General features: G+C 40.7%; 2 protein-coding genes and 2 long non-coding RNA genes across 4 annotated transcripts; 1 reads left to right on the forward strand and 3 right to left on the reverse strand.

Annotated features, from left to right (window-relative positions):
- Positions 1-1,005: 1,005 nt before the first annotated feature.
- On the reverse strand, positions 1,006-1,682 carry LOC125197450 (uncharacterized). Its single transcript, XR_016137405.1, has 3 exons — positions 1,546-1,682; positions 1,333-1,404; positions 1,006-1,247 (listed from the first exon to the last, which is right to left on the reverse strand). It is a non-coding gene; the product is annotated as an uncharacterized LOC125197450 (long non-coding RNA).
- A 151-nt stretch (positions 1,683-1,833) lies between these two features.
- LOC148933599 (uncharacterized) lies at positions 1,834-3,945 on the forward strand. Its single transcript, XR_016137407.1, has 3 exons — positions 1,834-1,960; positions 3,191-3,256; positions 3,722-3,945. It is a non-coding gene; the product is annotated as an uncharacterized LOC148933599 (long non-coding RNA).
- A 7,968-nt stretch (positions 3,946-11,913) lies between these two features.
- Positions 11,914-12,822, reverse strand: LOC148933600 (uncharacterized). The gene has a single exon (XM_089060710.1). It carries the CDS (start codon positions 12,820-12,822, stop codon positions 11,914-11,916), a length of 909 nt encoding a protein of 302 aa, XP_088916836.1.
- Positions 12,823-14,041: 1,219 nt separating this feature from the next.
- On the reverse strand, positions 14,042-14,980 carry LOC148933601 (uncharacterized). The gene has a single exon (XM_089060713.1). It carries the CDS (start codon positions 14,978-14,980, stop codon positions 14,042-14,044), a length of 939 nt encoding a protein of 312 aa, XP_088916839.1.
- Positions 14,981-15,545: the final 565 nt, after the last annotated feature.

Raw genomic sequence — 15,545 nt, forward strand, 5'->3', positions numbered from 1 at the left:
GCAACCTCCTATTTAATGTGATTAGTGTTTTCTTTAGAAAATTATTCTGATGGAATTAAATTCGGTAAGTCACATGAACAGAAAAAAAAAAGGATACATGTTTATGTATTTAGAGAGGTCAAAATAAGTATTTTCTTGTTATGAAAATTTAAAACTGATACATGTATATGTAAATAGAGAGGTTAAAATAAATATTTTCTTGTTATGAAAATTTAAAACTATATCTATCCATTAGAACTTAGACATCATGTTTGTTAGAGACTTAGGCATCAATAATATATCTATCTATTTAATTTGACCACTTATTCAAAACAACAATAAGGCGCCGATAGACTTATTTAAAGCTTAACTAATAACCAAGTAAACTATTGAAATTGAAAAAAGATAGTACTAAATATTGTAAATTATTGAAATTGAAAAAAAAATAGTACTTCCTCCGTCCCATAATAAGTGATTCACATTCCTTTTGGAATTTCTATTAGGGTCCGTTTTGTACACGGAGTTGAAATTGAATTGGAATTGGAATTCTATGGAATCGAATTGGAAAGAATGGATTTAGAATTAAATTTCAAATCCTTTGTTTGGTAAAATGAAGTAATTGGTATGGAATTGAATTTAAAATTTTGAATATGTGCACTATGGGTGTGAATGTGTAGGTGTAGTGTGTGTGAGAATGTGTGCGGTGTGTATGTCTAAGAATGTGTGCAGTGTGTGTGTTTTCTCAAATGCCATAATAGTCATTTATTGCCACTATTTCATATGTTAAATTTTGTCCTGGTTTTGGGGATTTTAGGTAGCAATGCTATTCTCCGATTATAATTGTAATACCCACTATTTTATTACCATTTTCTTCAAGTTTAATGTCGAACTAGAAATGTTTGTTGCTTCTAATTACTTTCGAATTAGAAATATTAGTCGATGACTTTGCTTGTTTGCTAAATTGAAGGCTGTCTATTAGGCTAAAATAAATTTCGTATATATGTATTAAATTAAATATAATAAACGTCAAGAAAGAATACGAGGTTACTTTGCTGATCTAGAAAGTTCGAATACATATCAAGCTACTCTCTAGTTACAAAATAAATTACACATGTGATGATGAGAAAGAATTTAAGAATACAAATATACAAATATTGGGCCCCTCTTCTTAAGCCCGAGTCACACCTTGCGCAGCCCGAGAGTTTGGCCGTCGGCCCGAAGGTCAGCCCAAATAACAGCCCAATAACTCTTTCTCCTATGGGTACAACCTGCAATGTATAGACAAAAACTAATAAATATTGTAAGGTATTTTTTTTCAACATCAAACCAAGCAAGGGAAGAAGGCATCCTTACTTTATCAAAGGAGGTCAAAATGATCCTAAAATAGCAGGTAAACTCCTACACATCCACTTCCACAACCGAGAGCTGCAATAAGAAAACAAAAGTTCTTAAGGCTTAGGAGTAAAAGGCTGCAAACCTGTGTGCTAAGCAATAAATGAAATGAGGGACATACTAAGATAAAACAAATATGGTTTACTTTTCAATGCTGCCAAATTGGAGACTTGCCTTTCTTGGAGTGGCAACTCACCCTTAACCAACTCCTTGTCAAGTAGCTAACCCAAAACGTCTCCCTCTAGCTGCACCAAATCTGCCTGAATCAAGCAACCACCTGCACCCCTACATGTCCAAACAAGTGATATTATGAAGGGAGTACTTGTGCTTCAAGAAAGGGACGAATGTATTAATTAAAAAGCTTAGTGAAGATCTTAAAAAGGAGGATTTGCTGCAAGAAGAGAACAAAGTAATAACAACAGCTCCATTAAATTCTCACGAGTACACACTCTGCTATAAATTCCCCTCCACACCACCCTTGAACACTCTCCTACACACCTTCAAATTTTTCCAGCAACATAGCAAGTTTGAGAGGAAGAAAGCTGAGGTTTTAAGAGCTGAATTCTCAAAGCAGCCGCAGCTTCAAGAGGTAATACACCTCCACCCTTCTCCCATATATACTTTTTTCATATCATCATATAGAGGCACCACAACTTAAGAATCTCAATCAATAAAACACAAGCACACCCTCTGCTTTTGTTTCGAACATCATGCTAGGCTCAAGAACATAGATTTATGGCAGTAGGAGCCTCACAATAGTAGCAAGCTTTAATAATCAAGGGATCAACACTTTAGCCAAATATCAAGCTCATTCCAGTAAGTGAAAGCTTAAGTTTCAAACACCAAATCAAAGAAATCAAATCTGTCACAGCAAGTTCAAAGAAGTCCCCAATGCTCAATTTACATATTGCCATAGACTTAGTTCATTAAAGCTAAATAACTACACAAGGAAATAATGGAATGGAGAACTTAGCTATAGGAGTTTTGACGGAGATGGCGGCGCTGACTGCGAGACAGCGGCGACCCGACGGCGGAGCAGCGGCAAGGGCTGTCCAGCCGAGCAACGAACAGCGGTGTTCGACCGCAAAAGGGGGCCACTCCGGCTGTGAATTCGCCGGAGAAGACGAGAGATGGAAGAGGTGCTGTTTCTGTCCGGGAGAGAGACAGAGAGCTGGACGGAGACGGAAGCCGCCGGCGACTCCGTGACGCCGAGGAGCCAGAACTGGCGGCGCTCCGGTGACCAGGTGGAGCGGCGATTTCGCCGAGATGAAGGAGGGAGAAGGATTCAGGGATTTCCACTTCCAATTTGGGGAAATTTTGGAAATGAGAGAGAGAGACCGATGGAGTTGGGAGTATTAGTATTGGGCCATTTCTACTTTGTTTTGATGGGCCTCTTTAATTAAAAGTATGGACTAAGAAATTAAATAGAGAAGTGGGCTGCCTGTTAATAGAATTAATTATGGAGCTTGGGCCACAAATTAAAATAAAAGGAGTTGGGCCTGTTGTGCCTAATTAAATCATGAGCCCTCCGAAGTTGCTCGATCAAATTTTTATGTGATGGTTCGCCAATTAAACCCGAGATGATAATTTAATTTTGAACGAGATATATGGGAAGTAGTACTCTCAAGGTTAAATGAATAATGTCTTAACTTTCTATAATAAATTAAATCTCCCGATTTTTAATTACTGTTTCAAGATTTCTAGAACTTTTCTAGAAGACTAAGAAGAAGAATAAAATGGACATGCACTTAGGATGCATTCATGTTTAAGTTTATTTGACTTTTTAAAGTTTAATTAAATTATTACCTTATTTCTAAAGGGGCGTCCTCACACGTCGTTTAAGATCAAGTCAAGGAATTTTCGACTATGGAATTAAGCTTTTGAGGTGGGCATTTCTTTCAAAATGTGAACTTGCCTTCAAGCATGATTATGTGAAAATTATGCTATTTATGTTTTGTCATGCCATTTTATGTTTTATGGATTACCTATCTGCTTGGCTATGCCAATTATGTTTAATCGAATTCGGGTCCCTGTGGGGAAGTAAAGCCTACTCGGACTAGTGTACACATATGGGGATCGTGAGCTAGCTTTTAAGTTGGCCGATCCAGTGACCGTCGTGGAATGTGGCCACATTCCCGGTTCACATACGTTTCAGATATGGTATATATGTTATGTGATTGCGCAATCAATTTTACGAACAAAAAAATACTTTTAGTGACTCGGGCCTTTTAAGTTAAAACCCCATGATCACTCAATTGGCTGACAAAACTTTTACGAAATTATGTTTCGGCAATGTGCCCACTGAGTATATCAAATACTCAGCCCTGCATGTTTCTTTTCTAATGTGCAGGTTGAACGTGTATGAGGAGGCGAAGGTGTTGGGACAAGACTTTTAAATAAGTAGTTAGGTAACCCAAAGTAGCATGTCTTCATACGTGCTATTTTGTCTTGGACTCTTCCGTTGCAATCTAGAGTTATGTGCTAGAAAGTTATGAACTTGATACTCTGAACTCGTTCTGACTATGTACCCATATGCCTTTGAGACTATTGCTTTAAGTGGTTCCACCCTTCTTATGTTGTCCTATGATTGTTGAGAATTGTTTAGTCGCGAAATAGCTACGCTCACTAGCACTAGGGAGTTGTGGTCGTGACAATAATTTATTTCCACATTAAAAAAATAATTTTGTTCTAACAATTTTATAAATTAGATTCATATGAATTTATTGGTTAAAAGAAAGTAATAGTATATTGTATTCATGCTACGCCGATTCTATTTGATAGAGAGAGAGAGAGAGGAAAATCACGTAGAATAAGGAGGGTCAGGTGAGATGATAGACGGTAGTGGAGATTTTTAGGCAATCCCAAAAATAAAGCTAGTATGTTATTTGTACGTAGATCACTCAATTTTACATTTTCACAACAAAAGTATTTTGTCGTTGTAAAACTAAAAGATTTGGTACGCATTTACTCTGTTTTAAAATTGAGTTAAAATTTATGTATATCATAATTGTTCCATTCACTTATTTTTATTTAAGTGTAGGGAGATTTGATGACTTTTGCAGGATAGATCTTCAAAAAGGACCATTCTTTCTGTAAAATTATTAATGAACTTTGATATATGTCGTTGTAACTACATTAAGTACAAAAATTAATGAACTTGAATATCGAACTACTCTATATTAACGATAAAAAAACCATCAATTTATGTGCAACCTCCTATTTAATGTGATTAGTGTTTTCTTTAGAAAATTATTCTGATGGAATTAAATTCGGTAATTCACAGGAACAGAAAAAAGGATACACGTATATGTAAATAGAGAGGTTAAAATAAATATTTTCTTGTTATGAAAATTTAAAACTGATATAGGTATATGTAAATAGAGAGGTTAAAATAAATATTTTCCTGTTATGAAAATTTAAAACTATATTTATCCATTAGAACTTAGACATCATGTTTGTTAGAGACTTAGGCATCAATAATATATCTATCTGTTTAATTTGACCACTTATTCAAAACAAAAATAAGGTGCCGACAGACTTATTCAAAGCTTAATTAATAACCAAGTAAACTATTGAAATTGAAAAAATATAGTACTAAATATTGTAAACTATTGAAATTGAAAAAAAAATAGTACTTCCTCCGTCCCATAATAAGTGATTCACATTCCTTTTGGAATTTCTATTAGATTCATATGAATTTATTGGTTAAAAGAAAGTAATAGTATATTGTATTCATGCTACGCCGATTCTATTTGATATAGAGAGAGAGAGAGAGAGAGAGAGAGAGAGAGAGAGGAAAATCACGTAGAATAAGGAGGGTTAGGTGAGATGATAGACGGTAGTGGAGATTTTTAGGCAATCCCAAAAATAAAGCTAGTATGTATTTGTACGTAGATCACTCAATTTTACATTTTCACAACAAAAGTTATCGTTGTAAAACTAAAAGATTTGGTACGCATTTACTCTGTTTTAAAATTGAGTTAAAATTTATGTATATCATAATTGTTCCATTCACTTATTTTTATTTAAGTGTAGGGTGATTTGATGACTTTTGCAGGATAGATCTTCAAAAAGGACCATTCTTTCTGTAAAATTATTAATGAACTTTGATATATGTCGTTGTAACTACATTAAGTACAAAAATTAATGAACTTGAATATCGAACTACTCTATATTAACGATTAAAAAAACCATCAATTTATGTGCAACCTCCTATTTAATGTGATTAGTGTTTTCTTTAGAAAATTATTCTGATGGAATTAAATTTGGTAATTCACAGGAACAGAAAAAAGGATACAAGTATATGTAAATAGAGAGGTTAAAATAAATATTTTCTTGTTATGAAAATTTAAAACTGATATAGGTATATGTAAATAGAGAGGTTAAAATAATATTTTCCTGTTATGAAAATTTAAAACTATATTTATCCATTAGAACTTAGACATCATGTTTGTTAGAGACTTAGGCATCAATAATATATCTATCTGTTTAATTTGACCACTTATTCAAAACAACAATACAACAGACTTATTCAAAGCTTAATTAATAACCAAGTAAACTATTGAAATTGAAAAAAGATAGTACAAAATATTGTAAATTATTGAAATTGAAAAAATAAATAGTACTTCCTCCGTCCCATCATAAGTGATTCATATTCCTTTTAGAATTTCTATTAGGGTCCGTTTAGTACACGAAGTTGGAATTGAATTGGAATTGGAATTCTACGGAATTGAATTAGAAAGAATGGATTTAGTATTCAATTCCAAATCTTTTGCTTGGTAAAATTAAATATAGAATTGAATTTAAAATTTTGAATATGTGCATTGTGTTTTTGAATGTGTATGTGTAGTGTGTGTGAGAATGTGTCCAGTGTGTGTGTGTTCTCCATTAGACCACACATACATAATAGCTTTCAAGAACATTAAATGCCATAATAGTCATTACAAAGGAATATGAAAGAAATATCTGGTTTTCATTATTGGGCCAAATTGCACTTTGCTGGTGGAGTTGTTATATGATCTTTGTCACTAGAATTTTGAACGAACTGTGAGAGGAATTAGTTTGGTGAGCCCAATTTTTTTCCATAATCTCGACAGGAGCAGGATTGGTGCGACAGTACTGATGGTCAGGTTGAGAGCACATTACATATCAATTAATTCATACGACAATACTGACCGTTGAGAGCACATTACATACCAATTAATTCATAATCCTCAGATCAAGGGAATTCTCTAGATTGCAAAGTCTAGGAACTCAATAACCAAGATGACTATGGTTGTCCGACTCACCTTCAGCCTGCTGTCAAAGAAAATAATACCTCAACCCACTACACTGTAACTAGCATAGAGAAGCAAGGGTCGAACCCACAGAGAGAAGTAGGACGCGAGTGAGAGTTAAGAGGACTTGGAACGGTTTGGGTTGAAAACTTAACTACTAGACTAGGGAAATGCAAATGATCTATTCTAACAGCTAGACCTAGGAAAAGAAAACATAATGAAAACATGCATGATGAAAATAGAGATCTTAACAGAGTAACACTTCAACAATGAAATTTACTAGACCTAGTGAACCATTTTCCTAAAAATAGCTAGACCGATGAAGAACAGACTGGGAGGACCATTATCCTAAAACAGAAATAGTACGAAATAAAGGTGCAAATCAGGTTCTAACTAACAACTAACTTCATCCTCTCCAACGATCCATGATCACATATGCAGAAAACAGAGTAAAACATCAAATCGGAGCAAAGCATGTCGAACCAAACGATCAAATTACGATTAAACTGAAAATTAGAATAGATCTACTATCACTAGACGAGGTAAATGAGAAAACAGTAACTAAACTTTAAAATCCATGCAGAATTTCAACAGATCTAAACATCGGATGCTTCATCCACTCCGGATCCAAGCAATCCCCAACAAACTACACCAAATTCCATCTCCGATCACCCCGATCTAACCAAATTCCTCTGATCAACTACAATTCCAGCACAATTCAACTTCAACAAAATAGATCAAGTGCGAAAAGCATCCAAAGTAAACATAAAACAGAGAACAACATGAATAAGAAACAAAACATAAACTTCTATAGCAAAATAACCCGGAATTCAACGGTGAAACAATAATGAAACGATCCTCGAGCTTCGAACAGCGAAAGGTCGACTCAAGAGTAGCAAAAACAGAAATTAAAAACAATAGTTTCTTCGCCTCGCATAGAGACGGTGGTACACAGACTAACTATCGATTAAGATTCGAACCTCCCCGAATTATCCCATGGTGCAATGTGTGTGTGTAGAGAAAATTGAAGCAGTGAGCTAAGAACTAATAGCTCGAGCGTGAAAATAATCCTCCTTCATTTTGTATGCGCCTCCAGTATTTATAGACAGACGGCTTCTAGATCCTTCTTTGTATTCTCCATTTTGTCCCTTTGTCTTCGAAGCTCCCACCGTCTTGTAAATTGTTGCTCTTTTGCTCCTTTTTCGCTCCTTTCCTTCGCTCGGTAAATTTCTTCTCTTGTCCCTCGGTCTGGAAATTTTCTCTGCACGTCCTGACTTAAAACATGTGTTAAACCCCAGATATCATTGAATTTGCCCCATAACCAATACATGAAATTGACCTTATCAAACTGCTCACACTACTTGTCCTCAAGTATAAAAGACAAAATAAAGAGATAAGGCAAATTTCGAGCATGGTTATTATTACTATACTTGGGAAAAATGAGAAAGTCCTAGACCCAGACACAAAAAGATTTGAGAAAAACTCAGACATAAAAAGAAAGAAAGATCACAGAAAAGCACATATGTATAAACTGGTTTATTATTGTAGCAGTTGTCCCCACAAGCTTAAGGTCTCGCCAATTGTCTACAGTCTTAGTTTGTCAGTTTGTCTAGATGGCCTCTATTTTTAGTAAGTTGTTGGATTCACTCAATCACTCGCTCCTTACCAGAAACGTTAGGACTTTTCACTCATTCATACTTTCTGCCTTACCACTGATGCCTTCGGTTCTTCTGACACAAAAAAGCTCCTTAAGGTCATTCTTAAGGTTGTAACAGGACCAGGGGATTGTAATGTGCATAGGTGAGAATCCTAAGGGGTCTAAGTTCAAAAATATATGTATGAAGCAAATATGCGAGGGACATGTGAACTTAGGAACAAAAGCAGGAACCACCCCCCTGTTTACATGCTGCATTCCCAAAACTGAGGCTATTCCTTGGCCATTCTGGCCTTATTGTCTATTGTCGTTTACTAGGTCAGAGTACCAATTTTTTTTCTGACCACTATTTTTCCTATCTGCTTCCTTGTTCTTTCTCTTTCTACCTTTTTCTAGGCCAGGTTATAATATTTTCCTGCCCTTGATTTTTTTCATTTTTTTTTCTTGGGCCAGGTTATAGAATTTCTTGGCCATTTTCTAACTATCTTTTCTTTCTATATTTTCCTGGGTCAGGCTGCAGAATTTCCTACCCATTTTCTAGCTATATATAAATTTTTTCTTTTTCCTTTTTCACCTAATTCCCTACCCCATTCGGTGAGTTTCCCCCACTCTGCCCCCTTTTTTTTTTTTTTTTTTTTTGATGAATCAAAAATTTTATAAATAAAAAGGGGGGAGAATTACAACCAAAAAGCCAACTAGCCGAGGCTAGCGAGCCAAGGAGGGAGAAGTAACATAATACAAGTGAACTCGGGCATACCCAAGGGCTTTTACCAAGCCAAGCTACAATCACAAACCCAAAAAAACCATAGAAAACGTCGTGGATCCTAGCCAGCCTAATGGCTTAGACAAACGTCCTTGCCATATACACAGAAACATGGGCATACCCATGTGGGATAGTCCGGGTCTATCCCGAAACCACAAATAGAAACCCTCCATAGGTGGAGGGCGGGCCTCATTAAAACCTCTTGGGGCAAAACCCAAATGGGAAAAATCCCCAAGAGGAAAAAGAGTACCCTAAAAGAAACAAAAAGGGGGGGGGTGAGGTTGTTTACGGAAGATGCTTTGAGGTTCACGAGCCAGACAGCCGGAAGGTGTTACCGAGCGCAAGCCAGATCCGGGGCTGAGTATGGCACGCCCGAGGAGAAATTTATCGTTCTTTTCGGTAAGGTTATACCGCTTGGCTCGGAAAACTTAGATTAAATATATATGGGGGACCGAGGGTAGAGTGGTGCGAGCCGATGGGGAGCCCGGCCGAGCTTAGCTCCCAGCTCCCAAGTGGCAATGAGGCATAGCGAGAGGCCTTAGTCAGCTTGACAATACATCAACGTCCCTAACGAATGCAAGCCCGTCCAGGCGAGCGCCCCTGAAATTTATCGTTCGAGAGGGGAATGTCATACTGTTGGGTTTAGAAAACCTAGGTAAAACATATATGGGCGACTGGGACACCATAAGAGAGGGTCCGAGGGATGGCTTTGAGGGGTGTCCATGTACATGGGTCTAAGCATCTTAGTGCCGCAATATTGTTAATGGATGGCACGGAAGTCATGGGCCGTTAATTTGGGGGCGACTGAGATGAAGTATACGTGGGCTAAGAGGGGCATCTCTAGACGAGGGCACTTGGATTTGTTGTGATCGAGACGCATCAAAGAGCAAAGAGAACAACAACACACCATCCTACCACGGCTTAAAAACCGATGGCAGTGGTAGTCCCACCCAACCAAGGCAAACCCTTGGTTCATAGTTCATTAAAAGGAAAAGTTCTTGTGCCTTACATGCCAAGGTACATTTGGACATATTCATGGGGGTACAAAGTATAAAGAGTGGCGTATGTCACTTTCTTTACTTCGAATATGATATGTTTCGGCTCGAAGGTAGTACCTTCGTGGACCAAAGCGTTCCGGGCCCGCCAGATAAGACTGGCTGTTGACATGAGTGCAAGTCTTCTTGCCTTACGGATAACGGCTGCGACTCTTTCTTTGGTCATCCACTTAATGGCGCTAGGGATGGTGGTGATCAGTCTCCTTAGTCCGAGCCATCTCTTAATATCTGTCCACACAACTGTTGTCTTGGTGCACTTGAAAAAGAGGTGGTCGGCTGATTCGGGATGGGTTTCACATAACGGACAGTGTAGGTCCCCTTCCGTAAAGACAAGTCTGTCCCTGGTTGCAAGACGGCCCTTCACTGCTTGCCAGGTTGTGAAGGAATATTTTGGTGGGACAACGTTGATCCAAACAAATCTCGGCCAAAGCTTGCGTTCGGCCTTAGGGCGAAACCATTCATAAGCTTGGAGAGTGCCCCTAACAACGTACCATTTGGCCCAGAGAGCTTCGGCCTCCAAGTGCGACATTGTGTTGAGCATTTCGTCCCTAATCTCCAGTATCCTCTTGAAGAACGGCGAGTCTCTCTTCCTTGGTGTCCACTCCCATAAAGTCCTAGTTGGCAGGAACTCACTGTGTATCCACTTAATCCAAAGTGAATCTTTCTTGTTATGGATGTTCCATAAGTTACGAGCTAACAAGGCTTTATTCCAAGCGCCGAGATGTCGGAACCCTAAGCCGCATTCCTCCTTCGGCAGGCACAAGTCTTTCCAAGCAATCGGGGGGTGTTTAGTTCCCCAAAGGAACTCTCGGCAGATAGATATGATACGGTCTCTCACATTTGCCGGTAGCGGGAAGACTTGCATCCAATAGCACTCAACACCTTGCAAAACTGACCGAATAAGCTCTGCCTTACCTGCATAAGAAAGGGTTGTGTCCGTCCATTTGTTGGTAATCGAAGCAATCTTCTCCATCATGGGTGAGTAGTGCACAATGTTGAGTTTCTTGGAGTCGAGCGGAACTCCAAGGTATCGGACAGGTAGGGTGCCGATAGGGAAGCCAAAAATGTCTTTAATCTCCTCCGAGTCCCTTCGATGGCTTATCCCGCATGTGAACAAGTTGGATTTCTCCTTGTTGATTTCTAGGCCCGAGCACTCTGCAAATTCTTGCATTGTATCAGAAAGGATAGCCATGGACATCACATCACCCCTGGCAAACAACATGAGATCATCAGCGAAAGCAAGGTGGGTGATTCGTTGCTTGGTACATCTTGCATGGTAGTTGAAGTTTGTATCCGTTGTCCTGTCGGCTAGCAATCGGGATAAATATTCCATGCAAAAGATGAATAGGGTTGGTGACATGGGATCTCCTTGTCGAATGCCCCTCTTTACTCCAAAGAAGCCGTGAGGGCTACCATTGATAGCGATTGAGAACCTTGGTGTGGAGACGCATGTCATGACCCAATAAACAAACTTCGGGTGGATGTTAAGGCCGAGGAGGACCGCTTTGATGAATTCCCAGTCCACAGTATCATATGCCTTGCACAGGTCAATCTTGACAGTGCACCTCGGGGAGTTCTTCTTGTTTGCGTAACCCCTCATAAGCTCCTGTGCTAGGTGTATGTTGTCCATGATGCTCCTACCAGGGATGAAGGCTGATTGGGCACCATTAATCAGCTTGTCAAGCAAGGGAAGCATTCTCGCCGATAGAATTTTAGTGATGACTTTATAAATCACGATGCAGCAAGAAATCGGCCTAAAGTCCCCAACTCTCGGATTGGTTGTTGTCTTTGGGATCAGACTGATAATTGTAGTGTTGAGCGTCTTAAGCATCTGACCCGTAGAGAAAAACTCTTTGACCGCTTGGATGACCTCCTCCCCAATCTTGTCCCACTGTTTCTTGAAGAATGTCGAACTGTACCCATCGGGGCCAGGGGCCTTGTCGTCTCCAATGTCGAAGAGGGCAGCTTTGATCTCAAATCTGTGACTGCTTTGACCATTTCTTTGCTATGCATGTCGCACATGAGAGGCCCTTGTTGCAGTACTTTAATATCAATAGGCGTGACTTGCTTCTTCGTCCCCAGTAACTCTTGAAAGTAGTCCACGAAGTCATGAATGATCTCGTCTTGGTCCCTTGTGGTCGACCCATCACTTCTATGCAGCAAAGAGATATAGTTTCTTGCATTATTTCGCTTGACAATAGAATGGAAGAAGGCTGTGCCCCGATCGCTAAGGAGCGAGTATTTAAGCTTGGCCTTTTGCTCAAGGAATGCTCTCTCGGACTCATCGAGGTAGGCGGCTAAGTTCCGCTGGTGCGTGATATGTTCTCTTAGCATCAAGTTTGAGTTATCCGCATCTGACTGTTTTTGTAGCTCCGCCAAACACTCAGCTGCCTCCTTGGCCCTCTTGGAAAGATCATTGAATTCTTGGAAGCTGAAGTCTCTGAGATGAGTCTTGAAATTCTTGCCTCTTTCGGTTAACACAAACTGGGTTGTGCCTTGGATGGGGGCGTGCCACTTCTCATCCATAATTTCCCCGAACCTGCTGTGCTTGAGCCAATAATTAAAGAACTTGAAAGGCTTCGGGTAAGAGAGTGTGGTACCAAAAAGAGTAGTGACCATTGGAGAGTGGTCTGAGTATATCCCCGGGGGCATGATCTCGGTCGAGGCAAGGTATCCATTTGCATACCATGCATCATTCACCATGGCCCTGTCTATCTTGCTCATGAGCCCTCGGTTGGTGGAGAAAGTGAATCGACAGCCACTGCCATAATATCTTCTAATCCAAGAAGAGCGCAAGTGTCCACCATATTCTTGATCTCATACTCTGTTGGGACAATGCCCCCAACACGTTCATCTGCTGCCATAACATTATTGAAATCCCCGCTGACAAGCGTTGGTTCCCCCTGCTGGACATGTTCAATCAGTGAGTCCCAAAGGCCACGTCTATCAGGGATTGTGTGTTCCCCATAAACCAAAGTAAAATGGAAAGAGTGATTGGAAGCCAAGCACCTGATTTTTGTGTGGATTGTTTGGACGTCGATGTTGATCACTTCGAGCTCCACACGCTTTGGGTTCCAAATGAGCAGCATCCTTCTTTTGTCGCTCATGTCAAAGTTATCAATGTTGCTCCATCCCTTAAACTTGTTCCTCATCAGAAAGGTGTAGTTCTTATGCTTGAGCTTGGTTTCAAGAAGCCCAATCATGTCGATTTTGTGTTTCTTCACAAAATCGGCAACCGCAGCTTGACAGGGGACTTGCTGCAAACCCCTAATGTTCCATGTTGCTACTATCATGGGCTAGGACCTGGGTCATCCTCAAGACCATCCTTCCCATCTCCAGGAGCGGTCCCCTCTTTGGTGCGTGATTTGGATCGGGTTTTCCTTCTCCTGACGTCTCCTTTCTTCTTTGGGGTCCTTCCTTGTCTGCCAGATGCCTCGGCGTCCTTACCACCCTCGTCATCTGCCTCGGTACCCATCCCCTTCGGTGTGGTTGGTTCATTGTTGGCTACATCAGTCTCGGTATTGATTATGACCCCGATAGGTTGTTCGGGTTCTTCTGTGCTTATTTTCATAGCATTTTGAACGTCCGGGGGTGGCAAGTCCTTGGACCTTGATGTTTCTCCAGCATAGAAGCGTGGTGTTGGTCCAACCTTGTCCTTGAGCCTTGGGTCTCGATTCCTGTTTCTGCCCCTATGCTCTTGCGCTTGCTTCCCAACAAGTTTGATGATGGCGTTGAGGACATAATCATTGACAGTTGGTGGTGGAGGGATGGCAAGAGAGTCTGACTCAAACTCCGTCGTGAGTGGGTCGAATTGGTTCATCATGGGTGGCATCTCCCCAAGCAGGGGGGGTCTCGGATTATGATCTGTATGTTGGAGGAAATTCCCCTTCGGCTTGCTCTGATTCCGTGCCCGAACCCAAGGCTATCTATTGACACCCTGGTGCTGTTCATTCGGTTTCTTTCGGTAAGGGGTTGCCGATGAGTTTGGCTTTCTGGGAGCGCTCTTTGATCGCCCACGTGACGCAGATCGTGAGTGTGTCTCCTTTTTCTTCACCAGCTCCCATTCATCCCCTTGGCCGGTGCATTCTTCCAAAAGGTGACCATACACCTTGCAAGATGGGCAGTATTTTGGCATGAATTCATACTCAATCTTTACTTCAAGGAAGTTTCCGGAGGGCAGCTGGACACTTATAGCTTCCTTTGGCCGTTGCGCTGTGTTCACGATAACTTGGATTCTGGGACCATCCATGGACTCTCGTCTCAGTGTTTTGAAGTCCGTTGTTAGTGGGGTCCCAATGAATGAAGCGATCTTACTAACTGCTGATAGGTTCCAAAGGTCTAGAGGTAAGTCCACAAGACGCAGCCAGACTGGGACTTTTACTTCAGGCTCCATATCCGGGTCGAAATCTGATGGCATGGGTTGAAGAACGAGTGGCGTTCCAAATACATCGAAGGGGCCTTTTTGCCTAACTTTTTCCATATCTCCCTCGCTCCCGAACTGGAAGCATAGCCATCCCCTTCGATGGATTGTGACTCTTGATTTGCATGGCCATCTTTTCATTAAGCCTTGGATAGCTTCTTTCCCGGGGAATCGACCCGCAAATCTGCCTAAGAGGCATATCCCCCACCCTCGAGTAATAGGCAGGATGTCCTCTGAGTCGAGAACGAGGAATTGTGCATTTTGATCCACACTATCAAATTGAACGAGATCAAGATCCTCTTTATGGTATATTGGGTCAAGCGCAAATTGGATTCCGCATTTGCGCCATGCTAAAAAAGCCGGGAGGTCTTTGAATATTGGTCCCGTGGGTGGTATGGCCTCCTCCGAGGGCCGTGCATCAGGTGCCATAGGTGATCCCATTGGCGTGGTGGCAGCTGGGTCTCACTGCTAAAACTTGAAAGGAGATGACAAAGATTTGTTCTAAAGGAGACAAGAGCCTTGTCAGCCAAACTTAATTGCTCTATCCATTTTGGGAAAGGGCAGGGTGGCCTCTCTAGTTGAGACTAGGATGTTGGAATAAGCAGTACAAGGGGCCAAAGTGTATGCAAGGGGTCAACACAACAATCCAACAATTCTGACACTCTTCTACAAACAGACAAACTGTGTGCAGAATTTTAAGGCTCTCTGCCACAACAAACAAGGATGTGCTGGCAGAATCAGATCACTAGACTCAAAGCAAACTGTGCACCTGCACCAAGGGATCTGCAGTGGTGGAGATTTTCTACGTGCCCCTGGTTTGGCCGGAGAAGGAGGTCGGCGCCGGATAATGAACAAAAAAGTATCCAATAATGTTATCTTAATAATAACGCAGACCGAGCAGCCCTCCCTTGACTGGGGATTCGATGGTTGCGTTGTTTGGAGTTAGTAATGTGATTGGAGATTGTTGGCAAAGAGCAATCTTCCCCTTAGTTGAGTCTGGACTTGA

This window comes from Salvia hispanica, chromosome 1 (genome assembly GCF_029641045.1).
Source record: "Salvia hispanica isolate PSC_SH4W2 chromosome 1, Shi_PSC_v1, whole genome shotgun sequence".
In the NCBI taxonomy this organism is placed as follows: domain Eukaryota; kingdom Viridiplantae; phylum Streptophyta; class Magnoliopsida; order Lamiales; family Lamiaceae; genus Salvia; species Salvia hispanica.

Bases quoted from the DNA above. Each gene is read 5' to 3' on its own strand.
- LOC148933600 (XM_089060710.1), bottom strand. From the start codon at position 12,822: ATGGTGAATGATGCATGGTATGCAAATGGATACCTTGCCTCGACCGAG.
- LOC148933601 (XM_089060713.1), bottom strand. From the start codon at position 14,980: ATGGGATCACCTATGGCACCTGATGCACGGCCCTCGGAGGAGGCCATA.